This window comes from Cetorhinus maximus, chromosome 29 (assembly GCF_964194155.1).
Source record: "Cetorhinus maximus chromosome 29, sCetMax3.hap1.1, whole genome shotgun sequence".
Taxonomy (NCBI): Eukaryota; Metazoa; Chordata; class Chondrichthyes; order Lamniformes; family Cetorhinidae; genus Cetorhinus; species Cetorhinus maximus.
Genome location: NC_135907.1, coordinates 12,496,867 through 12,524,503, shown reverse-complemented (window position 1 = coordinate 12,524,503; position 27,637 = coordinate 12,496,867). Strand labels below are relative to the sequence as shown.

The 27,637-nt window shown below is 45.0% G+C and overlaps 2 protein-coding genes across 2 annotated transcripts in view; one reads left to right on the top strand and one right to left on the bottom strand.

Annotated features, from left to right (window-relative positions):
* Positions 1-27,637, top strand: part of tmprss6 (transmembrane serine protease 6) — a 70,713-nt gene that overhangs the window by 37,474 nt on the left and 5,602 nt on the right. The window contains exons 8-17 of the mRNA XM_078531598.1: positions 352-488; positions 2,650-2,762; positions 6,908-7,017; positions 9,510-9,652; positions 11,077-11,175; positions 14,145-14,258; positions 14,694-14,810; positions 19,681-19,846; positions 20,049-20,320; positions 24,370-24,506. Of these exons, the coding sequence (XP_078387724.1) occupies positions 352-488; positions 2,650-2,762; positions 6,908-7,017; positions 9,510-9,652; positions 11,077-11,175; positions 14,145-14,258; positions 14,694-14,810; positions 19,681-19,846; positions 20,049-20,320; positions 24,370-24,506 (1,408 nt within the window). The remainder of the gene's footprint in view (positions 1-351; positions 489-2,649; positions 2,763-6,907; positions 7,018-9,509; positions 9,653-11,076; positions 11,176-14,144; positions 14,259-14,693; positions 14,811-19,680; positions 19,847-20,048; positions 20,321-24,369; positions 24,507-27,637) is intronic.
* The window catches only part of LOC144669273 (BTB/POZ domain-containing protein KCTD5-like), a 39,189-nt gene continuing 35,785 nt past the window's right edge, over positions 24,234-27,637 (bottom strand). Inside the window, exon 6 of the mRNA XM_078531602.1 lies at positions 24,234-24,522. Coding sequence (XP_078387728.1) covers positions 24,517-24,522 — 6 coding nt within the window. The 3' untranslated portion in view covers positions 24,234-24,516. The remainder of the gene's footprint in view (positions 24,523-27,637) is intronic.

The following is a 27,637-nucleotide window of genomic DNA, read 5'->3' as shown; positions in this document are numbered from 1 at the left end:
CTCTTGTGGGGAAGAGCATATTAGATAGTCACCAAGAAATCCAATCGGGAATTCAGAAGAAACTTCTTCACCCAGAGACCGGTGAGAATGTGGATCTCACCACCACAGGGAGTGGTTGAAGTGAACAGTATAGATGCATTTAAGGGGAAACTAGACAAGCCCATGAGGGAGAAGGAAATAGATGGTTACAATGATGGATTTAGACGAGGAAAGATGGGAGGAGGCTCGAGTGGAGGATAAAATCCAGCAAGGATTGGTTGGGCTGAATGGCCCAATGTGACTGGGCGGAACAGTCACAAATTGTTTTCCATCTGCCCAGTTTCATTCTCTATTCTCTCTATCTCGGTTCAGGATCTACAAGTGCAGCTGGAAAGAACCAGTGGTGGAAATATTCTCATCTGCCAGTGTGATGTCGGTCATTTGGAAGCAGGGGCAGTACAGTTACTACGATCCATTTAGGCTATCTGCACAGGCCGTGCCAATGCTCGGTAAGAGAATTATTGTGCACCCAGTTGACACTTGAAGATTCAGCCAAGGTTTCCAATTCCGATCCTTGAACCCTGTTGGAAAATCTGCACATTTGGATGTTGGGAAGTCCCTGGGTGGGGGGGTGGGGGTGAGGGGTGGGGGGGTGGCAGATGAGGCAGAAGGGGAGGGGCATTTCCTTGAGGGCAATGCTCAATGGCACTGCTTGCCTCAGGATTAATTAATCTACGTAGGGGAGGGTAACTGAAACAAGCATTTAATACGCAAAGATCTTCAAGGCTGATTCAAGCCGTTGTAAAGGATGCTTCTTGTGCAGCTTTATCCAATAAGCTGATAGCAAACTAGGTGGAAAGGTAAGCTGTGGGGAGGACACAGAGAGGCTGCACAGAGATATAGGCAGGTTAAGTGAGTGGGCAACATGGTGGCAGATAGAGTATAATGTAGGGAAGTGTGAAGTTATTCATACTTATAAGTGTTGATGTTCAAAGACACTTGGGTGTATTTGTGTAAGGAACACAAAGTTAGCAAGCAGGTGGAGCAAGCAATTAGCATGCAGGTGGGGCAAGCAAGCGGCACATTGGCCTTTATTGCAAAGGGATTGGAGTACAAGAATAAAGAAGACTTGCTACAGTTGCACAGGGTTTTGGTGAGACCACATCTAGAATAGTGTGTGCAGTTTTGGGCTCCATTTTTAAGAAAGGATACACGCATTGGAGGCTGTACAGTGAAGGTTCACTAAATTAGTCCCTGGGATAAGGGGGTTGTCCTATGACGAGACGCTGAGTAAATTGAGTTTATATTCTCTGGAGAAGAATGAGAGGTGATCGCATTGAAACCTAAAATATCTGAGGGGCCATGGTAGGGTAGACACTGATTGTTTCCCCTCGCTGGGGAATCTAGAACATAGGGGCACAGTCTCAGGATAAGGGGCTGATCATTTAGGACTGAGATGAGGAGAAATTTCTTCACTCAAAGGGTTGTGAAGATTTTGAACTCTCTACCCGAGAGGGTTGCGAATGCTCCATCATTGAATACATTGAAGGCTGGAACAGACAGATTTTCTCAGGGAATTCAGGGATATGGGAGCAGGCGGGAAAGTGGAGTTGAAGCCCAAGATCAGCCATGATAGCACTGAAGGGTGGAGCTGGCTCGGTGGGCCGTCTGGTCTACTCCTGCTCCTATTTCTTATGTTCCGAATATGGCCACTGTCACTCTTCCAGTTTGCATCCTGCCTGCCATTTTGAGGTTAGTCGGCCGTGTAGCTCATGGAAAAGTGGCCCTGTTCCCGGGATATATCTTCTGGATAGCGGTAAGAGCTCAAAAATGTAAAATTGCAACTGAGAGCAGGTGGAAAAGTTAGGAGAGATTTATTTTTGTTGAATATTGCTGAAGGGTGGAGTACTTTGCCACAGGGAGTGCCTGAGGCAGAAACCATTGGGTATTTTCGAGGAAAATTTGGCAATGATTTGAAGCAGAGGAATATAAAAGGTATAACGAGGAGCATGGCTGCAGAATTAGTGCTGTGTGGCTCTAATAAAGAGTCAAAAACAACAATAACTTGTATTTGTATATCACCCTGAAAGTAGTAAAACATTCCAAGGAGCATAATCAGGTGAGCTGTGACAGTCAGCCACATAAGGGGTTATTAGGGACAGGTGACCAAAAGCTTACTGAAAGAGGTAGATTTTAAGGAGCATTGTAATGGGGGGGCAGAGCAGTGGGTAGATGTAGAAAGGGAATTCCAGAGCTTGAGGCTTAGGCAGCTGAAGGCATGGTTACCAATGGAGAGGCTGACGAAATCAGTGATGCATAAGAGGTCAGAATTGGAGGAGCACAGATATCCCGAAGGATTCTAGGGCTGGGGGAGAGTACAGAGATATAGAGGGACAAGGCCATGAAGGGATTTGAAGACATGGCTGAAGATGTTAGTATCGAAGCATTGCTGGACTGGAAGCCAATGTACGTCAGGGATGATGAGTGAACAGGATTTGGTGTGAGTTAGGATACAGGTAGCAGAGTTTTGGACGAACTGAGGTTTATGGAGTAAGGTGGGAGGCCAGCCAGGAGAGCATTGGAATAGTCAAGTCTAGAAGTGCCCTGAACATGTGATCACAATTAGGAAAAGAGCTGTGTAATTTAAATTCTTGTTGCTTTTAATTCCAGATTGTTCCGCTAATATCACACTGAGAGAAGGATGGGAAATCCAAGGGAATGGAAGCACTCCGTACTTCCCCAGCTACTACCCACCCAACACTCAGTGCATTTGGCGTTTTACTGTAAGTACAGAGAATGCCAATGAGTGGCGGGAACTCCTCCTACTTTTAAAACATTTTTTTTTCCCAATATATATACAAGTTTGATGATAAGAGCATGCGTCAGCCTTGGTCAGTGGGTAGCACTCTTGCCTCTGAATTCCACTGGGTTCAAGTTCCACTCCGGAAACTTGAGCACAAAATCAAGGCTGACACCCCAGTGCAGTACTGGAGGAGTGCTACACTGTCGGAGGTTCCCTCTTTCAGATAAGACAGTATATCACGGGTCTGTCTGCCCTCTCTGTTGGGCATAAAAAGTCCCATGGTAATATTTTTCCCCAGTGAGTTGGACAATACTTATCCCTCAATTAGCATTGCTAAAACTATTGATATCTAGACAATTATTTTGCTGTTGTCTGTGGGAGCTTGCTGTGCTCAAAGTAGCTGCACTTCAAAAATGCTTCATCGGCTGCAAAGAGCTTTGGGACAACGTTAGGTTATGAAATGTGCTAAATAACTGCAAGTTTCTTTCTGATTGTATAGAACATGCTAAGATTATATGTATAATTCTACACAGAGAAAGACTTATTTTCATGGCACCTTTCACAATCTCAAGGTTTCCCAAAGCGCTGTACTGCCACAATGTCCTGGTAAGAGATCAACTTATTAAAATATTATGTAGGGTACCAATATGGAAAGGGATTTTTATCTATTGGGGGACAGTTATTTAAAATGTCAGCCCAGTGCAAGCGCTGAAAAAGGTGCCAGATTGCTCCAATAAAGGGTTAGAATGCAAATCAAATTAAGCGATGTTGTTGCGATGTGAACCATTGCTTAGACCCCATCTGGAATTATGTTTGAGGCATTGGTAACATGTTTACAGAAGGATCTATTACGCTTGAGAGAGTGCAGCATAGGCCAACAAAGATCTGTGATTAAGGAGAGTTGATTTGTGGTTATTGGATAAAACAAGGCTCCAAAGTGACCTAATTCACAAGGTCCTTACAAATGAGGAATACCTTTTTGACCCATCTTCGTTGCCATAGAATGACCCTAAAGCCTATCCATTACTGAATCCAATTGTTTTTTTTTAAATGACTCCAGGGCTTTACCCTTTAGTATTCTATCCAACAACCTACTCAAATTTTGGGAAGGGAAACAAAAAAAATAATTTTCCTAATTTTCCGTGCCCTTTTCAATCTTGCCTACCCAGAGAAGATTGTCTCTTGGAAACCTCTTCTCGAGTTTGGCAAGATCAACTTTCTCATGCTTTTCCTCAGACCAGTACTGCCTCTCCATCATAATTGTCTCATTGACTCGAACTGGGAGCGTAACTTAAGTTTGCAAAATTAAGAAGATGGACAAACCCAGCTGAATTGTTTAAAGGTTTCATAAACCAGGGGATATCTTTAAAAAGGATAGGATTGGAGGTAAATCTGGTTCACACAAAAGTTAACAGACATTAGGAGTAATATAGTCAAAAAGTACATGGGAGGGACTACTGTGATTTCAGGAGGCACCATTTGTAAAGAAGGGTTGAGTGATGTGACGAGAAAGTGGGGTTATACCAAAACAGAATAGGCGTATTGGGTGAAATGGTTTAATATACAGTCTGATATGGGTCTACTTTCTTACTCAATAGTTTAGAGTCTGTCTCAAATGTGTGAATGTGGAGTTGAGGTCACACTCAGGTCAGCCATGATCTTATTGAATGGCGGAGCAGGCTTGAGGGGGCAAGAGGCCTACTCCTGCTCCTAATTCGTATATTCGTATGTGAGTCTAATGAAGTATGGGCGAAGAAGGTCATTTGTCCACCTTGGCTCATTCATCGAAAAAATCATAACAGATCCACCTTCCAGGGTTGCCAACCATGGTTGGACATATCACCACCTCCAACCACCTGGCCCAGTCTAACAGACCCTTCAGCCAACCTCCCAAAACTTTAAAAACTAAGTAACACAATGGCTCAAAGAAAATGAAAAAAATACACCAACTCTTTGAATGCCTGCTACGATTTTCCTCCTGGTTGTTGCTCACAGTATGTGCCCTGGAGATTAATGCTTAATTTCTGGAGACTTCAGGACAATCCTGGAGGGTTGACAACTCATCTTCCCCCAAAACTCCACCACCCATTCCCCATCTCCCCCGCCACCCCACCCTGCCTTTTTTCAGTATCTAATAGCTTGTTAGATAAATAGTTCATAAAGGGGAGGCGGTGGCGAAGTGGTATTGTTGCTGGGCTGGTAATCCAGAGACCCAGGGTAATGCTCTGGGGACCTGGGTTCAAATCCAAGCAAATGGTGGAATTTTGAATTCAATAAAAATCTGGAATTAAAAGTCTAATGATGACCATGAAACCATAGTCAATTGTTGTAAAAACCCATCTGGTTCACCAATGTCCTTTAGGGAAGGAAATCTGCTGTCCTTCCCTGGCATGCATCACTGTTTCGGCAGCCTCTCCATTGGTGGCCATGCCTTCAGCTGCCTAAGCCCCAAGCTCTGGAATTCCCTCTCGACACCTCTCCACTGCTCTCTCCCCCATACCTAGCACAAAGGATGAGCGGAAACTCACCAAGTCTCCATAGACAGCACCTTCCAAACGCACAACGCTACCATCTAGGAGGACAAGGGCAGCAGATGCAAGGAAACACCGCCACCTGGAGGTTTCCCTCCAAGTCATTCACCATCCTGACTTGGAAATACATTGCCGTTCCTTCACTGTCGCTGGGTCAAAATCCTGCAACTCCCTCCCTAACAGCACTGTGGGTGTACCTACACCACATGAACTGCAGCTGTTCAAGGCAGCAGCTCACTACACCTACTCAAGGGAAATTAGGGATGGGCAACAAATGCTGACTTTGCTAGTGATGCTTACATCCTCAATGCATGAAAAAAGTGCTTTACGGAGGGGGAAAATTAATCAGAAGTGAGAATCCTTGCTGCGATGTAGAGGTCAGATTGTGATTGTGTGTGTGTGTGTGTGTGTGTGAGAGAATATTGGATTTGGGCGAGATCAAGTTCAAGTTGGAGAGGGGGCTTGCTGGATGGTGCCAGAGCTATGAGAGTGGGCAAACTGGAGGAGAGTGGGTGCTACTGAATGGAGGGACAATAAGTGTCCTGGCACCATGCAAACCAGGACACGGTACAGTGACCTCAAATACTGGACAAACCCATAAAATAAGGGACAGTTGGACAGAGATGAGAAATTATTTCTCTCAGAGGGTTGTGCGACTTTGGAACTCTAAGGTGGTGGAGGCGGGGTCATTGAATATTTTTAAGTCAGAGGTAAATAGATTCTTAAGCTTTAAGATTCTTAAGAGATAAATAGATTCTTGTTAAGCAAGGGAATTAAAGGTTTTCATGGGTTGGCGGGAATATGGAAATCGAAACACAAACAGTTCAGCCATGATCTTATTGAATGGCGGAGCAGGCTCAAGGGGCCGAATGGCCTACTTCTGCTCCTATTTCATATGTTCATATGGTTACTCTGGTTGCTACTGTCACCCACCCATTTCATATACTTTGTCCTGACTGCAAACATCCAAATTTATCAATCCAAAACTATGCTCCACCGTCCTAATGTCAGAAACATAGGAACAGGAGGAGGCCATTCAGCTCCTCAAACCTATCCTGCCATTCAGTGAGGTACATGGCTGATCTGCTGCCTAGATCCATATACCCACCTTTGCCCCATAGCCCTTCATGCCTTTGGTTAACAAAAAGCTGTCAATCCCAGTTTTAAAATTAACAACTGATTTAATGTCAGTTGCGACTTATGGGAGAGAATTCCACACATCTACCCACTTCGTGTATGAAAGCGTTTCCTCATTTCACTCCGGAAAGGTCTGGTTCTAATTTTTAGGCTATGACCCCCCTAGTCCTAGACTCCCCAGCTAACAGAAATCTACCCTATCTGTTTCTCTTAATGTCTCAAAAACTTCAATCAAATCACCCTTAACCTTCAAAATTCCATCAGGATCATTCTGGTGAACCTACACTGCACTCCTGCCAAGGTCAAAATATTCTTCCATGGTGTGATGCCCAGAACTGCTCACAGTTTCCCAGTTGTGGTCTAACGAGGCCTTTGTACAGTTGCAGCACATTTTCTATATTTAAACTTGAAGTCCTCTAATTTACCTTCTCTGCAATGTTTCCAATCTCATATTCAGGTGCCATCCCTGGACTATGGTATCACTCTGTGGTTTGATGGTTATGAACTGGACACACCAACCTTCACAAAACCCTGCTCGCAAGGCCAGTGGAAGATACAGAACAGGAAGTAAGTTCAATACAAAAACCTAATACCGTGAATGCTGGAAATCTGAAACAAAAACAGAAAATGCTGGAAGAGCTCAGCAGGCCTGGCAACATCTGTGGAGAGAGAAACAGAGTTAACATTTCGAGTCCGTATGACCCTTCTTCAGAGCTGAAGTTCAATATCTTTTTTAATTGCCTTTTTTTTTTGCTTCTGAATTATTGTTCCTCAACCGTCTCCTTCCTTAATTATTTCTGAGTCCGTAATAAGTTACGTTGTCAAATTAGTGTCAAATTATGGACATTAGAGAAATAAAAAAAACACAAGACTTGTGTTTCAATAGCACTTTCACAACTACAGGAAGTCCCAGAGTGCTATACACCTGATGAAGTACTTTTGTTATTTAGTTGCTGTTGTAAAGTAGGAAATGCAGCAGCCAATTTGCACACAGGAAGCTCCCACAAGCAGCAAAGTCATAATGACCAAATAATCTGATTTTATTGATTTGCTATAAAGGGCCAAATATTGGCCAGGATGGCAGGGAGGACTCCACCTCCACTCCAAAATAGTTTTGTGACATCTTTTATGTCTACCTGAGAGGGCAGGTAGGGCCTCAATTTGACATCTCATCTGAAAGACAGTACCTCCAATGACACGGCACTCCCTCAGTACTGCACTCGAATGTCAGCCTAGATCTTGTTCTAAAATCTCTGGAGTGGTTCTTAAACCGACAACTTTCTGACTCCAAAGGTGAGAGTGTTACTGACTTAGCCACTGCTGCCATTTATTATCCTCTTCACCAATACTGCGAATTGGATTGAGAAGTCCCCACTTATCCCATGTAGGAGCCATTCAGCTGGCGGAGGGGAGACCTCCATCCTCGGCACCAGAAATGGATCCCGACTCAGGGAATGATATCTTGCTAATTCGAGCCCAAATTCCTCCACGAGGGAAATGAGTAAATCTGGAAATTCTAACATGTCCCTATGATTATAAAGATGCTGAAAGTGGAAATGTTCCAGGACTGTATACTCAAATGTCAGACTTGTCTCAGTGGCAGCAGCATCTTCAGTCCAAAGGTTGTGGGGTCAAGTCCCTCTACAGAGACTTGAGCTTGTAAACTAGGCTGTCACTCCAGTGCAGTGCTGAGGAGGTGCTGCACTGTCGGAGGGGCTGCCTTTCCAATAAGACATTAAACCTTTCCAGATCCTGACAACTCTGAGTGAAAACGTTTCTCCTCATCTTGCCTCTAGGTCTTATCGCCAATGATTTCTGCCCAATCACCAGTGGGAATACATTTCCTTTATCTACTCCAGCGAAACCTTTCAACATCTTGTAAGCTCTATTAAATCACACCTCACCCTGCTCAGTTCCAAAGAGAACAATGAATGGATGAATTTTAGAACAAGTGCTGGGTTATTACATCCAGTCTCTTTCAACAATATAAAATTATATTACATATCAAACAACACATAATTGTTAGATTTTCCTCCCACCTAACCCTTGGGACAGTTGACACAAAAAAAAGGACTTGCATTCAGATAGCACCTTTCACGTCCTCGGGATATCCCTAGCTCTTTACAGTGAACGAAATGCCTTTTAAATCGTAGTCATTGTTAGAAGGCAGGAAATTCAGGAACTAATTTGCGCATAGAAAGCCCCCACAGACAGCAATGTAATAACAACCAGATAATCTGTTTTAATGATGTTGACTGAGGGATAAATATTGGCCAGGGCATTGGGGATAACTCCCCTGCACTTCTTCAAAACGGTGCCATGGAATCTTATACCTCCACCTGAGAGGGCAGACAGGAAGTCGGTTTAAGGAGTCATTCAAAAGACATGCACCTCTGGCAGCACAGCACTCCCTTAGTACTGCAACGGAATATCAGCTTCAATTTTTTTTTGTGTTCGAGCCCTGAACTGGAACTTGAACCCAGAACCTTCAGAGGTGAGAATGCTGCCTACTGAGCCACAGCTGGCACAAGCTCATGAGCCTATAGTTTCCAGGATCAGTTTGTCTCCTTTGTTAAAAATATTGGTACTACATTTGCTTGCCTCCAGCCCCGTGTAGCCTCACTGCACCCCAATGATTTTCTCATAACTCAAATTTACTTCCTAGTATCTTTTAGCATCCAAACCTCCTCCAGTATCTCAATACTGTCAACCTAGGTAAATCGCCAGTGTGCAATTTTCACTTGGTATTCCCCAACAGTTCCCAGATAGCATCCTGGAGGTCCCAGATCAGTTTACTCCGTGTAGTTAGCTGGTGTGAGCAAATGTTGCTATAATTGACTTCAATGGTCCAGGTCAAAATGGAGAAAGTTAGCTCAGCTTTCAACACCCATTGCTCCTGTTGAAGGAGAATCGAGCATGGAATGTTCCATGTGTGACTGCCTTCAGGAGTGAGGTTTATTTTTAAAAACAAGGGAGGCCCACAACCTGTAGGCCTAAGTGAGGCCTACTCCAGGCTGTGCTGCGATCCCACCTCCTTACCGCTTCTCCTCTCTTCTCAGGCTGTGTGGGCGGAGGGTGCTGCAACCCTATGCACAGAGAATCTTTGTCGTTTCGCTGACCACAACGGTGACCTTTACGTCCGAGGTGATCCTCACAGGGCCTGGAATACAGTTCTCCTACAGCCTCTTCAACCAATCGGACCGTACGTCTGAACCTTCCCTGTCTTCAGTCGGAGGGTGGGGGGAGCGGGTATCTGCTTACGCTGTGATACGCCTTGCAACGCTCCTGATAAATAGGAGACAGGGTTCCCAAACACTTCTGGCAAATCTTCACGCCTCCCCACCCATAGGCAAATTTCCCGATTATGCTATTGACCTGTCCAACCACCCGTTCAGGCTGTCCATTCCAGATCATAGCAACTCGCTACAGAGAAAATTTCTCTCATCTCCCCTCTCACTATTTTACCAATCACCATAAATCTGTGCCCTCTGGGTCCCGAACCTCTGCTATTGGAAACATTTTCTCCTCATCAAACCTGCTCATGATCTTGATCTTGAATGCCTCTATTAAATCTCCCCTTAACCTTCTCTGCTCTAAGGAGAACAATCCAGCTTCTCCAGTCTCTCCACATAACTGAAACCCCTCATCCCTGTTCCATGCTAGTAAATCTCATCTGGTAAATTATCCCAATTATAAAAATAAGTCAAAAATCTATGAAAGATGTGCACTCTTGGTGGAATTGCCTAAGGAGGCAAGCTGCTCAGGCTCACCTGGGGAGAGTGGGAACTTGGTGAGAGGTGGTTGTGAAACAATGGGGTCGATTCTTACTCCTGGATGGGAACATGACCAAGTAAGTTAGCCGGATCCATCCTAGAGTGGGAGTAGGGAGGTCCTAGCAGATTTTAAGTCAGAGCGTCATCAGTGTCACTAATTGACCTCCGGACCAAAAATGCCTACAGGTGGTTGGGAAATATCCGCTTTAAGATTTCCAACCCCCGAGGACTGCCTGGGAATCTCCAGGGATTGAAAAGAAATCTCTAGGGCACTCGCTGTGAACAAAACCCTCGAGTGAAAACATAAGGACATGAAAAAATTGTGTTTTGCTACACTTGTTTAGTACTCGGTACATGAGGAAACAAAGCACGAACCAATCAGATAGTGAAGAATTTTCCAATTGGTGAAGGAAGGTGGGGCATTAAGAGGATGGACATGTCAGGCAGCCAGTGTAGGGAGTGTGGGGGAAGGCAGACGGTCATATGATGGCAAATCCAGCGAGTTTCGAAACAAAGTTGGCAACTCTCTTCCTCCTGCCAGTTAAAATCAGATGGACTTGAAATCCCTGATTCAGTCCTTGACAAGGCGAGCGAATTGGGTCAAAGAGGAGAATAGAGGACAACGGGAGAGAGGGAGAAGCCCAGGATGGGGGAAGACTCACGGTTACATTGTGAGGGTCAGAGGAGTCCACATAGACCCAGTAATTCAGCCAGAGTCAGCATGTTCAGAGTTGGGAGTATGGTGGTGGTGTGGCGTGTGGCAAGGGGAGTGTCAACCCTGAGTTATCGGCCAGTTGACTTTGTACAAATGCATAGCATCATCCCACTGTCTGCTTTACTCCTTCTGTTGCAGCCTGCCCCGACGAAGTCTTGTGTTCTGTATCTGGCCTGTGTGTCACAGAATGTGATGGTTTGAAGGACTGCAGCAATGGAGTGGACGAGAATAATTGCGGTAAAAGAACAATTTACATTCTGTGGTCAAGTATGGGGAGTCGCCACGAATCTCATGCACTGCAGAATGGATCAGTCTGTGACACTCTCAGATAAAGTACGTCAGAATGTCCAGCCATTTTAAAATTCCCATTCTCATTTCAAAACTCCCCTCTCCCCTATTTCTGCAACCTCCTCCAGCCCGACGACCTCCTGAGATCTCTGTGCCTCCAATTCTGGCCTCTTGCGTATGGCTGGTTTTCATTGCCCCACCATTGGTGGCCCTGCCTTCAACTGACTAGGCCTTTGGATCTAAAATCCTCTCCCTAAATCTCTCCACCTCTCTCTCCTCCTTGAGGAATCTCCTTAGAAAACTGCCTCTTGAACCAGACTTTTTGTCACCTGTCCTAATAACTCCTTATGCGCCTCGGTATCAAATTTTGTCTGCCAATGTTTCTGTGAAGCGTCTTGGAATATTTTACTAAGTGAAAGGCATTATATAACTGCAAGTTGTTAAGTAGGAGATTAGCTTGAAAATTCCATTAATACAGGTAACACAGCTTAAAGTGATGCTCCTTTGATCTACATTGCATCTTTAACGTCAAAATATCTCTCAGAATTTTGCGCAATCATTTATCTTTTTTTGGCTTGTGGAGGTTACTGTTCAGAGTAACATGGTGGGTGTCTTGTTTTAGGAATGTGAGATAAATGGCCAGTTAATGTGGGAGATTTCTAGTCGTATTTGCTGAGGAAGTTATATTGGGTCACTGAAGAAAATTCCCTGCTCTTTTTCAAACAATTGACATCCACTTCAACCAGCAGGAGCCCAGCCAAACACCTCACCAAAAAGGATGGCACCTCCAATAATCAGTACTGCACTGGCTTGTCAGCTCAGATTATGTTTAATCTGAGTCAGAAGGGTTCAAGGCTTGAATACAAAATCTAGGCCGGCAGTACTGAGGGAGTGCTGCACTGTCAGAGATTCAGTTTCATTGAATCCGATTTCATCCCCATTTGGTTGTTTGAGGTGATGACCAGCTCCCTCGTCTTTTCCAAGACAACAAACACTTATTAACAAAATATGAAAAATATTAAGTGCCTTACCCACAATGATGGGAACTTTACCATCAGATGTGTTAGCAAGAGAAGAAAGAATAGCTAATGGTTAACAAAAATCTATCAATTTCAGACTCAAAATGAAAAACAGACCTAGCATCAATTGGCATTTTGCTGAAGAGAGTTCCAAACTTCTACATCCGTTGTGTGTATTGTTTTCTAATTTCACTCCTGGAGGGCCTGACTCTAATCTTTAGACTATGCTCCTGAGTTCTAGGTTCCATTGCTCCTCTGTGTGTACCCCAGCTCTTCAGTATTTCGCTTTTGCCAATCTGTTCCCTTTTAGTGCCTTGAAAACTTCAATTGAGTCATCCCTTAACTTTCATAATTCCATAGAATACAACTATAACTTGTATAATCTCTCCTCATAATTTAACCCTTGGTAGTTCAGCTACCATTCCAGCAAACCGGTGAGGTACTCTGACCTTTTGTTCCATGCTGCAACGTATTGATTATTATCTTATATTTATTTAGGTGTCTGTAAATATTGGGACTTTACAAAGGACACATAACAAGGGTAAGGAGAGCCTGAAAGCCAGAGGCCGATGGCTGCTGCTCTGTTCCCATGCTGTGCCCCTTGCGCACAGTATAGCAATTTTTGTTTATTCTTTCATGGGATGTGGGTGTCTCTGGCAAAGCTAGCATTTGCTGCCCATCCCTAACTCCCCTTGCAGTGTTATGAAAGTACAGAAGGCCAAGAGCATGAAGCACAGCCATACTGGGCCTGTCTGCTAACAGAAACAGCAAGGTCAATATTAACTCCATTCCCCCAGCGTTATTTCATTCTTCACCCTGCTTCAAGTCAGCTGGGGCTCCTGCCACCAGCTCCTTGTGTTAATCGGGGTTAGACTTGGGGAGGAATTTGGAAGAGCTATCTGCGGAGGAGATATGACACCTTCCTCCACTGTTCCCTCATCCTAAGAGGAGAATTGCTGCCTCCACCAAGACAGTCCCCACTTGGCGCAGTTCAAATCATGTGCTCAGCAGCGTTGGAATTGAATCCTACTCACTGCCTTTGGCACTCAGGGCCATGGCACTGCCACACCTCACCATCAAATAGGGCACTAGCTACGAGGTATTTCCTCATCTAACTCCCAAGCATGACCCAGTTCTCAGAATCCTAGAGCTCGACCCAGCTGAGAAAGAACTTTTGAGTTCAGCTCGACTGCAGTGATTCAAAGGGACTGGTTGTACTCATGAGTTCGGTGGGCCCGGGGTCACTTCAGGATGCCAAGGAAAACAAAACCAGGTCACTGCTGATAGGAGGTAAATACACAAATGCATATGACAGGTTTGTCTCACCCTGTCTTACTTGATTAGACCAGTGTATCTTTCTCCATAAATTACCATAAAATCCATGTGTTAACTCATCCACCATATCTGCTCTCTCAATAAACTTTGGCAACTATTTCAAATAAAAAATTACGAGAGAGTTATGCTAAAATCATGTAATTCCCCCCCAACCCCGCCCCTCAGATATGGGAATAAATGTTGATAAACTATTTAAAGTATTGCTGGTTTGTAACTGTGTGTGATGCTCTTTTCTCATGTTGAGACTACTCTCCAACCCTTGCCTTCTGGATTCTGCCTTTTTTTCACCCTCCCCTTCTTAACATCTTCTTAGTTGGTTGTTTCCACTTTTTTTTTCCTTCTCTTGTTCCTTCTTTCTGCTGCACATAGAGTTGGAGTCTCATTCCTGAGCTTCCTTTCTCTCGTGCTCCATCTTTCTCTCGTGCTCCATCTTTCTCTCGTGCTCCATCTTTCTCTCGTGCTCCATCTTTCTCTCGTGCTCCATCTTTCTCTCGTGCTCCATCTTTCTCTCTTGTGCTTGTTTCTTCTTTCATCCTCTCTCTCTCTCTCTCTCTCCTTCCTTAGTTTGTCCTATACAGTTCCACTGCGCCGAGGGAAACACCTGCCTATCCTTACTCGACGTCTGTGATCAGAACAAAGACTGCGAAACGGGGAACGACGAACAGAACTGTGATGAGGGTATGTGAAGAACGAAGTTCAGCACTCATCGTTAGCGCAGTTAAACCATCCTTTTTTTCTAGAGAATCTCATTTTCTTTGGCGTAGTGGCTTCAAAAAATGCAGTTAAAGAGTATTGGTGAATCTGGATCCAAATCTGTCGCTCATCGTGCGGTTTGCTCAGTTTGTATTTTGTTGTGTGTTCAGTGTGTCTTTTCCTCATAGTCTGCTTATGCATGTGCGAATTTAGTGTCTCTTTTCTTCACCGTTTGTGTGTGTATATATAGCCTGTGTATCTATGTGGGTTCCGCATGTGTGATCACTGTATGTGTGTTTAGTGTCTTCTGTTCTGTGTGTGTGTGCGCGTGTGTGTGTGTGGTTTGGTGGGGGTGGGAGATATGTTTTCACCTGTGGTTCAATGTTGCTAAATAATTCTGTGTTATTCTGTATCCTGTAGCTGTGCCCTGTGACCTGTTCACCTACACGTGCGCCGATGGTTCTTGTGTGAAGAAAGCAAACCCTCAGTGTGACTATGTGTCAGATTGTCCAGATGGAACCGATGAGAAAAATTGTGGTAAGGCGTTGAAAAGGTGGAGCAACTGCCACTGGCAAACAGAGCTCAACGGTTAAATAGACAACACAATTGCTCTGGAGAGAGTAGAGAGGAGATTTACAAGAATGCGGCCAGGGCTTGAAAATTGCAGCTATGAGGAAAGATCAGAGAGGCTGGGGTTGTTTTCCTTGGAACTGAGGAGGCTGAGGGGTGCCTTGTTTGAGGTGTACAAGATTATGAGGGGCCTAGATAGAGTAGACAGAGATGCTCTGTTTCCTCTAGCTGAGGGGTCAGTTACCAGGGGGCACAGATTTAGGGTGATTGGTAGAAGGATTAGAGGGGACATGAGGAAAAACTTCTTCACCCAGAGGGTGGTGGGCATCTGGAATTCACGGCCTGGTTTGGTGGTGGAGGCAGAAACCCCTCAACTCATTTAAAAGGCATCTGGATCTGCACCTAAAGTGCTGTAGCCCGCAAGGCTACGGACCGGGTGCTGGAAGGTGGGATTAAAATGGGCAGCCAGTCTTTTTATTTTTTCTATTTTGGCTGGCGCAGATGCGATGGGCTGAATGGCCTCTTACTGAGCCTTATCTATAGGGTTCTAACAATAATCGCCCTAAAATAAAGGTCTAAATCTCATGTTCAGATGTCAAGGTGTTCTGAACATAGTGGCAATCCTAGATCTTCTGGAATCAGAAAAGATAACAGATGGTAACCAACCAATGGTGAAGGCCTGGATGTATTAGCTGTGGAAAGCCAAGCACGGGCCTAGTGGGTAAAGACAATGCCTGATGCAATATTCAGGGCCTAGGTTTGATTCTGTGCCTTTTCTCTTGATTTATTATCTATCCCTAGCTGACTTGAAGATGCAGTGGGACCTTCCTCTTGAACTCTGTAGTTATTTTGAATACAACCAAAGGGCCACTAGGCTACTTCAGAGGCAGTTAAGAGTCAACTATGCTGATGAGTCTGGAGTCACATATAAGGAAGGTCAACTTCCTTCCAAAAGGGACATTATTGAACCAGTAGATGTTTACGACAATCCAAGATCTATGATCCCAGCTTTTTAATTCTGATTCTCAAACTGCCTTGGTGAGGATTATGAATTTATATTCTCTAGATCACTAGTCCCAGTAACATAACTACCAGAGACTACCACACCCTTTGTAAAGAGAACTGATCACTGTCAATATGCCAGTATGGTCACTACAAGGGATTTGGGGGAGGCAATTTGTTGCAGTTTGTGAATGCTACCATGTGATCATTGATGCATTGGGAGGGGGAACGTCTCAGCTTTGATGCTCCCCACATCAACTCATCTGCTGAAACAAAACCAGAAAATGCTGGAAAAACTCAGCAGGTCTGGCAGCATCTGTGGAGAGAGAAACACAGTTAACTTCTTGAGTCAATATGGCTCTTCTTCAGCTGATGATGGCTGTCCAGGTCACTCATGAGATACAGGTAGACTCTGGCACCACTAGAGCTCTACTTTAACATATGAGTCCATTGTTTGAGGCAATCATTGATTACATAGAATGTACAGTACAGAAACAGGCTCAACTGGTCCAAGTAGCTCCACTCCAACCTCCTTCCACCCCTCTTCATCTAACTTTATCAGTACATCCTTCTATTCCTTTCTCCCTTGTGTTAATCTAGATTTTGCTGAAATACATCTACATTATTCACCTCAATCACTCCAGTAATGAGTTCCATATTCTAACCACTCGCGGAGTAAAGTTTCTCCTCAATTCCCCGTTGGATATATTTGTGACCATCTCATATTTATGGCCCCAGGTTTTGGTCTCCCCTACATGTGAATGCCTCTTCTCTATATCTATCCTCTCAAAATTTTAAGGACTGCAGAGGGATTTAGGCAAGTACATAAACAGGACATTGTAAATAAGGCCATAAAAATGGCAAAAAATTATTTCTTGGTTTCACATCCAGAGGCACAGAATGCAAAAGCACGAGGCTAAAGTTCAACACTCAAGATGTTAATTAGACCACGGGCGGAGTATTACATACAGTTTGGGGGTACAGAAAGGAGGTAAACACATTGGGAAAGAGACATCTTGGATTCACCAGGATGTTCTAGAGACGGCAGATTACATTTAATAAGAGAAGCTGGAGAAGTCTAGGACATTTTCCAGTAGAGGAGAGAATATTGATCAACCAATCGGCAGAGGGCTTTGGAATCATGAACGGCTATGACAGAACAACTGGTGATAGATTTGTTCCACTGGTTCACAAGGGGATACAGGAATAAGAGAACCATAAAAAAAAATGCCTAGACACAGAGGGCCGGTAGAATACGGAATCTGCTGGCAAAAAATGGTACTTGAAGCAGAGAGTATAATCAGGTAGTTGCTTGAAGAACAGCTGTAATAAAGGGGCTTGGGAAATAAGCAGATCGGTTGGATCAGACTAGTTGGTTCATATGGAAGCACTGGCCCAGGTGTGATGGCTCAAATGGCTTGTTTTTTGCCCTGTAACGTCTACTGGTTCAGTTGCAGCCCTGCCAGCCATCCAGCTTGTGCATTCAGAGAGTGAGAACCATCATAGCTGAACTTGATCCCGCCCAAGTCCAATACTCACACGCACATATACACAATCTAGTGGTGATCTCTACATCGCAGCAAGGATTCCCACTTCTGATTAATTTTCCCCCTCTGTAAAGTACTTTTTTCATGCATTGAGGATGTAAGCATCACTAGCATGGCCAGCATTTGTTGCCCATCCCTAATTGCCCTTGAGAAGGTGGTGGTGAGCTGCCTTCTTGAACCGCTGCAGTCCATGTGATGTAGGTACATCCACAGTGTTGTTAGGGAGAGAGTTCCAGGATCTTGACCCAGCAACAGTGAAGGGACAGCGATATATTTCCAAGCCAGGGTGGTGTATGCCTTGGCGGGGAACCTGCAGGTGGTGGTGTTCCCATGTATCTTCTATCTTTGTCCTTCTAGCTCATGAAGCTTGCATGTTTGGGAGATGCTGTCAAAGTCACTGCCAACACACCTCAGAACAGCTAACTGAGCATCAGGAAAGGGTTAAACCTGGGACCAGGGTGGTAGTATGACTCTACCCCAACCTACCACAGATATATCCACTAAGCCACTGCCAAAGTCGAGGTGACAGTACTTGAGTCCACAGTGATTTACACAAACTGGATTGAGGCTAATCTGAAATTCTGACCTGATATAAAAGGGGGTTTGGAGGCCCCAAGTTTCTATGAGGACTTGATTCTGGCAATTGAATCAGGATTGCTCCCACTGTTAACATTCAACACCAACTTTACTGAAGTACCCAGAGTCAATGGGAGGGCACATCATGTCCTTGAGTCACTGTGAGATGGGCACTCACGCACTCCATGTGCCTCTTAGCTAGAAACTCCAGTTCCTTTCGGACATCTGGCTGGGGGTGGCATGGTGGAATTGAAAGGGGAGGGGTTGGTGTGGGAGGAGGGTGTAGTTGGAGATTGACCATCCTCCAGAAAACTAAGTGTTGGCTTTTACACAGACCCCCCCCACCACCCCCCTCCACCCCCTTTTTAAAAAAGGCTGATGAATTTTTAATTTAAAAAAAAATCCTTTCTTAAATGGTGCAGGCTACTTCTCCTCAGGAGACCTCACCTCACTGGGAATACTGGCCTTCATCCAATCTCATGCTGGGTCCCATGGAGGCCAGGGAAGTAAGAATTCCCACAATAAAGGAGTCCCTTAACCCTGGCCCCACCCCACTGAAGCAGTGAATGGTTTGGGACAGAAAGAGATTTTACTTCAGACAAGATCCCTGTCTCCAACCCCTCATCCCAGAAATTTCAAACAGTAGTGTATCTGGGCCCCAAACCTATTTCCCAGGTCCTCCACCTTTGTTGTGGCAGGAGTTGACAGGCAATATGATCAGCGCAGGCTTGGAGGGCCGAAGGGCCTGTTCCTGTGCTGTACTTTTCTTTGTTCTTTGTTCTTCGAGTTCATCGGACAATCTTGTGCGTTTTTTGGGGTCAGCAGGTTTGTGTTACGCTCTAGTGTTAATATATAAGGGACAACTTATTTCGGAAAAGAGAATTTCGTCTCCATCTAAGATGGCATCACTGATAGGTAATTAAAGGTTATCCACGGTGGGCAACCCCGTCGACATCAAACACCTTCAGCCAAACATTGCTCCCTCTACTCAAGTCTTAACCCAACAAACTCAAGCTCCCCAAAGGTGATATTTTATCTCTTACACACAGTCATCATGAGGCATCTCTAAGTGAGACTGCCAGTTTGTGCCAAATTTTGGGCAGGGTGTTGTAGGTTAATTCATGCCCAAGGACCGGGATCAAGGCTGCTCCCGAATTCACTTTGTTCTAGATCCTTCTGCCTATCGGAATTAAAAGGGGCAATGCGTAACCCCACCATCTGGGCTAGCTCAATCCTATGACCAACAAGTGAGGTGGTTTGACCTATTCTAGTTTCTCATTCACTGTAAGACGCTCTTCGGATTAAAAAAAACTTACAGAAACTTCAAAACTTACAGAATACTGAAAGGCCTGGATACAGTGGACGTGGGGAAGATGTTTCCATTAGTAGGAGAGACTAGGACCCGAGGGCACGGCCTCAGAGTAAAGGGAAGACCTTTTAGAACAGAGATGAGGAGAAACTTCTTTAGCCAGAGAGTGGTGAATCTATGGAATTCATTGCCACAGAAGGCTGTGGAGGCCAGGTCATTGAGTGTATTTAAGACCGAGATAGATAGGTTCTTGATAGGTAAGGGGATCAAAGGTTACGGGGCGAAGGCGGGAGAATGGGGTTGAGAAACTTATCAGCCATGATTGAATGGCGGAGCAGACTCGATGGGCCTAATTTCTGCTCCTATGTCTTATGGTCTTAATGAGTCGCCTTTCCTTCCTCAGATTGCGGCCTACAGACCTCCATGAGCAGAATTATCGGGGGAACCAATTCCACCGAGGGCGAGTGGCCATGGCAGGCCAGTCTACAAGTTAGTGGTCAGCACCTTTGCGGCGGCATTCTCATCAATGAAAATTGGGTGCTTTCTGCAGCTCATTGCTTCACTAGCAGGTAGAAACAAAAATTAAAAAATCAAAATTGCTATATAGATTGTTTATGCAACTCGTGTCAGTCCCCAGTTTGTGGACATGAGGCAGTTTCTGCCTCACCAATGTATTCTTTAGTAGGGTCCTAGAATTCAGGTTGGGTCCAAAGGCCCATGAATTTTCAGGTCCTGTCATAAGTTAAAATTCCTTTCTATATTTCCTTGCAGATATACCCCACCAGATCAATGGACGGTCATCCTCGGCAAGTTCAAGCTTAATTTCATTGGCTACCATGAGCTCACCTTCAAGGTGCGAAAAATCATCTCTCACCAGTATTACGATGAAGACAGCTATGACTATGACATTGCTCTGCTCCAGTTGGACCAAGCTGTGCCCATAGTGCCATTCACGTATCCCATCTGCCTACCCGCCAAGACACACGTGTTCGAAACGGACAAAACGTGTTGGGCCACAGGCTGGGGAACAACTGAAGAAGATGGTAAGTGGACCTTCTCTACAGCCTTCGCTTTGTGTGGGTTTTCCTGCCCCACTGAAAACGCAGGAGTTGTACATCTGTCGGTATAACTGTATACGCTCTGTTACAGTCTAGCTGTCAGTATTCATGTTGCAGGGTGGGGGAGAGAGAGTTCCAGATTTCCACCAGCTTTTGTGTGAAGTGCTTCCTGACATCACCCCCGAATAGTTTGGCTCTAATTTTTAGGTTATGCGCCTTCATTCTGGACAGACTAGTCAAGCAACAGCCTGACACAGTCATCCTCATGGAATCATTATCTTACAGATAATGTCCCAAACACCACCATCACCATCCCTGGTGGCACTACAGTGGTATGCAGTCGGGAGGCAGCTGCCCTGGGAGTCCTCAACATTGGCCCCGGACCACATGAAGTCTCATGGCATCAGGTCAAACATGGCCAAGGAAACCTCCTGCTGATTACCACATACCGTCCTCCCTCAGCTGATGAATCAGTGCTCCTCCATGTTGAACATCACTTGGAGGAAGCACTGAGGGTGGCAAGGGCACAGGATGTACTCTGGGTGGGGAACTTCAATGTCCATCATCGTGAGTGGCTCGGTAGCACCACTAATGCCCAAGCTGGCTGAGTCCTAAATGACAAAGCTGCTAGACTGGGTCTGCGGCAGGTGACCTCAACCTGCCTGCCACTGATGCATCTGTCCATGACAGTATCGGTAGGAGTGACCACCGTACAGTCGTTGTGGAGGCGAAGTCCCGCCCTCACATTGAGGATACCCTCCTTCGTGTTGGGTGGCATTACCCCACCGTGCTAAATGAGATAGATTTCGAACAAGTCTAGCAACTCAAGGCTGGGCATCCATGAGGCACTGTGGGCCATCAGCAGCAGAATTGTACTCGAACACAATTTCTAACCTCATGGCCCGGCATATCCCCCACTCTACCATTACCATCAAGCCAGGGGATCAACCCTGGTTCAATGAAAAGCGCAGGAGGGCATGCCAGGAGCATCACCAGGCATACTTAAAAAGGTGTCAATCTGGTGAAGCGACTGGTGAATCTGGTGAACACAGGACTACTCGCTATACATCATAAGCAGCAAGTGATAGACAGGGCTAAGCGATCCAATAATCAACAGATCAGATCTGAGCTCTGCAATCCTGCCGCATCCAGTTGTAAATGGTGGTGGATAATTAAACAAGTTACTGCGGGTAGAAGGCTCCACAAATATCCCCATCCTCAATGATGGAGGAGACCAGCACATCAGTGCAAAAGGCTGAAGCATTTGCTACAATCTTCAGATAGAAGTGCCAAGTGGATGATCCATCTAGGCCTCCTCTGGAGTGTCCCAGCCATCACAGATGCCAGTCTTTGGCCAATTTGATTCACTCCATGTGATATCGACTGAAGGCGCTGGATACTGCAAAGACTATGGGACCTGGCAAGATTCCGGCAATAGTACTGAAGACTTGTGCTCCAGAACTTGCCACGCCCCTAGTACAGCTACAATACTGACATCTACCCGGCAATGTGGAAAATTGCCCAGGTCTGTCCTGTACACAAAAAGCAGAACCAATCCAACTCGGCCAATTACTGCCCCCGTCAGTCTACTCTCGATCATCAACAGTGCTATCGAGCGGCACTTGCTCAGCAATGACCTGCTCACTGATACCCAATTTGAGTTCCGCCAGGGCCACTCAGCTCCTGACCTCATTTCAGCCTTAGTTCAAATATGGACAAAAGAGCTCAACTCCCGAGCCCTAGCAAAACTGGTTTCAATGGGAATCAGGGGGAAAACTCTCTGCTGGTTGGAGTCATACCTAGCACAAAGGAGACAGTTATGGTTGTTGGAAGTCAATCATCTCAGTCCCAGGACATTGCTGCAGGAGTTCCTCGGGGTAGTGTCCTCGGCCCAACCGTCCTCAGCTGCTTCATCAACAACCTTCCTTTCATCATAAGGTCAGAAGTGGGGATGTTCGCTGATGATTGCACAATGTTCAGCATCATTCGCAACTCCTCAGATACTGAAGCAGTCCATGTCCACATGCAGCAAGACCTGGACAATATCCACACTTCAGCTGACAAGTTGCTTGCCATTTCAACACATCACCCTGCTCTCATGCCCACGTGTCCGTCCTTGGCCTGCTGCAATGTTCCAGTGAAGCTCTACGCAAACTGGAGGAACAGCACCTCATCTTCCGACTAGGCACTTTACAGCCTTCCGGACTGAATATTGAGTTCAACAATTTTAGATTATGAACTCTCTCCCCCATCCCCTCCCCCTTTCCGATCCCCCTTTTTTCCAATAATTTATATAGATTTTTCTTTTCCCACCTATTTCCATTATTTTTAAATGTATTTCCATCCATTGTTTTATCTCTACCTTTTAGCCTATTTCGATCCCTTCCCCCCACCCCACCCCCACTAGGGCTATCTGTACCTTGCTCGTCCTGCTTTCTATCCTTAATGACACCTATTAGCACATTCCTTAGATAATATCACCACCTTCAACACCTCTTTGTCCCTTTGTCTATGACATCTATTGGCAATCTCCACCTATCACTGGCCCTCTATCCAGCTCTACTTGTCCCACCCCCCCCCCTTAAAACAGCTTATATTTCACCTCTTTTCTATTTTTCCTTAGTTCTGTTGAAGAGTCATACGGACTCGAAACGTTAACTGTGTTCCTCTCCACAGATGCTGTCAGACCTGCTGAGTTTTTCCAGGTATTTTTATTTTTGTTTTAGCCATATAAATACTCCGGCTACAAGAGCAGGTCAGAGGCTAGGAATCGTGCAACGAGTAACTCACCTCCTGATTCCCCAAAGTCTGTCTACCATCTACAAGGCAGGAGTGTGATGGAATACTCCCCACTTGCCTGGATGAGTGTAGCTCCTACAACACTCAAGAAGCTTGACACCGTCCAGGACAAAGCAGCCCACTCGATTGGCACCACATCGGCAAATATTCACTCCCTCCACCAAGTAGCAGTCTGTACCGTCTACAAGATGCACTGCAGGGATTCACCAAGACTCCTTCAACACCACCTTCCAAACCCATGACCACTACCATCTAGAAGGACAAGGGCAGCAAGTAGATGGGAACACCATCAACTTCCCTCCAAGTCACTCACCATCCTGACTTGGAAATTTCTCGTCATTCCTTCACTGTCGCTTGATCAAAATCCTGGAACTCCCTTCCTAACAGCACTGGGGATGTACCTACACCATGTGGACTGCAGCGCTTGAAGAAGGCAGCTCACCACCACCTTCTCAAGGGCAACTAGAGATGGACAATAAATGCTAGCCCAGCCAGCAAAGCCCATATCCTGTGAATGAATTTTTTAAAAAACTCAAGGAGCTCAACACCATCCAGGACAAAGCAGCTCATTTGATTGGCACCCCATCCACCACCTTTAACATTCAATCCCTCCACCACCAATGTAGAGTGATAGCAGTGTGTACCATCTACAAGATGCACAGCAACAGCTCACCAAGGCCCCTTCCACAGCACCTTCTTAACCTGTGACTCTACCTAGCAGGGCAAGGTCAGCAGATGCATGGAACACCACCACCTGCAGGCTCCCCTCCAAGTCATACACTATCCTGACTTGGAACTATATCGTCGTTCCTTCACTGTTGCTGGGTCAAAATCCTGGAACTCCTTCCCTAACCTAACAGCGCCGTGGATACACCTACACCACAGGGACTACTGCAGTTCAAGAAGGCAGCTCACCGCCACCTTCTCAAGGACAATTAAGTATGGGCAACAAATGCTGGCCTAGCCAGTGACACCAGCCTCCCACAAAAGAATTTTTAAAAAACAAGGCAGATAGATGAAGTTAAATATACATCAGACATTATCTCATTGAATGGTGGAACAAGCTCAATGGGTTGAATATTCTCCTCCTGATCGCAGATTCCATCTTCAAAACTATTTCTTTTATTATAATGGCATTGGCTGCAATGCAATGATAAATACAGGGAAGACAGGGATCTGCACTGAACAATAAGTGCAGAAGGAATCAACGGTGACTATTTCTCCATTTCTTTTAGGTTCCGTTGCAAATGTTCTCCAGAAAGTAGACATCAAACTGGTCGATCAGTCTACTTGCAATAAAGCTTATTCCTACACCATTACTCCCAGGATGATCTGTGCTGGTTACGATGAGGGAAAGAAGGATTCCTGTCAGGTATTGTGCGTTATTTCTGAGTTTCCAACAAAAGAAAAACATTGACATGGCAGCTTTCTGGCTTCAATAAGACTGAGTTGTTCAAGTCATTGGGTTGAATTTTCCTAGCCCCGTGGAGTTGGCTGTGGGGCGGGGGAGGGAGCAGAAAATGGGGGGGGAACCTGTTTCCAGTGGCAGGAGAGTCGGTAAGAGTTGGTAACCAGAGGACACGGATTTAAAAACAGGGGGAGATGAGAAGGAATTTGCTTACGCAGTGAGTTGTTGTGATCAGGAATGTGTTGCCTGAAAGAGCAGTGGAAGTACATTCAGTTGTATCTTCCAAAATGGAATTATTCGCATGCATAAAAAAGAACAATTTGCAGGGCTATGGAAAAAGAGTAAGTGAGTAGGACTAATTGGATATGGTCGTTTGGTAGTACAGAACTTGAGAATTGCTGAAAAAAGAAACATGTCGAAGCTTTTTGTCTTGCACTCATCAGGACACTTCACAAGAATACCAATAAAGGGAAAACAACAATTTGTACTGTATGTGAAGAGAATGTTGATTGGTTGGAAAGTGGTATTGCCATGGAGAATGCATCAGTGATGGTGATGCCAAGTATTGTTTGAAATTTAAACCAGGCAGCTTGAGCCTGATTGGTCAAGGCATTGCCCTGAGGAATGAGTCAGTGAATGGCTGTCACTTATTTTTTTTAGCTGAAACAGGCGCAAGGTGTGTACATGTTCTTTCAGTCTGCAAAGAATAGGGCCGTGTATTAATATATGTAGCTTCCAGTACATGCAAATGTGCCACAATGCAAGTCTGACTGACAATCTTAAATTGGTTGTCAGCGTAATTCTTAGCACACTGAGGATTATTTAGCTAATGTTGTCCAATCACGGAATCACATCTAGTGTTGGACACTGTTCTGAGTTTTGCAACCACATTGCAAACAGCGGCTGGGACATGCTGTTTGATATGGTCCGCCAGTCTTTGGGATGTACGGCCTACACACCTAGCATCACATTGGCACTGAAATTCATATACCACATCACTCATTTGTGTGATAAGCAGAATGCCTTTTTGGCTTGACAGCAGCATCCTGTTAGCCACTAGCTCAGACATGTCTCTTTTTTCAGCAATACTAATTGGATAGCTCTTTCACAGTAGGCCAAATGGCATCCTTCTGTGCTTTATTAATTTAAGATCACCAAATTTAGTGGTCACTGAAGCACTACATTAGGTCTCAATCTCAAAGGTTAGAGAAAGGATAACCAGCCATATTTCTTGTTGCCGATTACCATTCACTAATCTCTGGAAAGTATAGACATTAGGTGAGACCAGCAATGGGCTGCCTGGTAAATATCCAGTTGACATTCACCGTCTGCTTGAACACGAAGGGTGACCACTTTGGTGCTCAAGGAACTGATCTGCCCACCGGGCTTGATGTCCTCCAGAGGGAAAGGAACATAAAGCCTTTTCCTGTGTTAATTTTATTAAAGTACTTCAGCTACTAGGTCCTCTCTCAGCCCTCCTCGTTTTCAATATGGGTGGTTGAATGAATATATGACAAAGTGTTCCAGTAGACCACAGAACAGCAGATGGTCCCCAGGAACTATCTCCAATCCATACTGAGTGAGCTGATCTCAGTCGTAATGGGCTAATGGAGTGATAATTTTTAAAAAACAGCTCAGGCTGCCTCTCCCAAGCACTCTTTCCTGGTGTATGCATTTTTTTGTGGATGTTGAGTAACAAGTTTCAGCTCAGCATTGATTTCTCTCTGGTCAAATAAAAGAAAGAACTTATTTTATAATATATCACACCTCATACACTCTCAGGACGTCCCAAAGTGTTTGACAGCCAATGCAGTGCTTCTGAGATGTGGGCACAAATAGTCTTCTGTCATTCGATGTCCAGGGACTCAAATGAAGAATGACCATTAGGCCAAGGACTGGAGGGCTCCATCACCACCAACATGTACATTTATATATTGCCTTTAATGCGACAAACCATCCCAAGTCACTTCACAGGAACATTATGAAATAAAATTTGACACCGAGGCACGTAGGGAGATATATTGGGTCAAGTGACCAAACATCAATCACAGAGGTAGGATTTAATGAGCATGTTGAAAGAAGAGAAGGAAAGGCAGAGGTTTAGCAAGGGAATTCCAGAGCTTAGGGTCCAGGCAGCTGAAGGCACAGCCACAATGAAGTGATGAAAATAGGCAATGAGCAAGAAGCCAGAATTAAAGCAGAGAGATCAGAGAACATTCTAGGACAGGAGTAGATTACAGAGGTAGGGAGGGGCAAGACCGCAGAGGGATGTGAACACAAGGCAGAGATTTTTAAAACTGAGGTGTTGCCAGAATAGGGGCCAATGTAAGTTGGCAAGCACAGGGGTTATGGGTAAATGGGGCTTGGTGCGAATTGAGAGATACAGTTTCCCAGAATCCCAGTCAGGATAGGAGGGAAGAAGGAAAAGCTCAGAATGACTTATCCGCACTTGTTAAATATCAATAATGCAAGAGTTCTTTCCAAACTATGTGGGGCGAGGTGCAGTGTTATAAAGGTCATCAGTGCTCCCAAGGTTAAATGAGTAGCGATGTGATAAAGTGCAACTGCCCAATAGCTCATGGCTGGGAAAATTTACTCTCATTTAGAGAGGCAAACATTCTCAAACATGTACAATTGTACTCCCGTCAAATATTTAATATTCCTCATCTTTGCATGACTGTTTTTAAGCTGAGGTTTTCGATTATTCCTCTTGATCTGGTATAGTATGTATCCTGGTCTGTGTCAAGCTGAGAGATTTTTGTGGAACCCTTTCCATTTCAGGCAGTCTATCTCAACAACAGGTCAGATACAAGACCATTAAGTGCAATGCAAAACCCCTTTAGTCTCTCACAACAATGTGCCCTAACCTCAGTATAGTTCATACGCCATCAATGTGACATTGCCCTCACAAGCTGTCCTATGACCCCTTTGTCAGATTGCTAATTTGTACTGAACTAAGGGACGATTTAAGCTCTGTGTTCATGCCACGCTGGTTTGAAATTTCCTGCTGCTTATCATTCAGCCTAGACTCTATAGGCTATTAGGACTCTTATAGCCTATAGAGTCTAGGCTGAATGATAAGCCTTTATACAAGG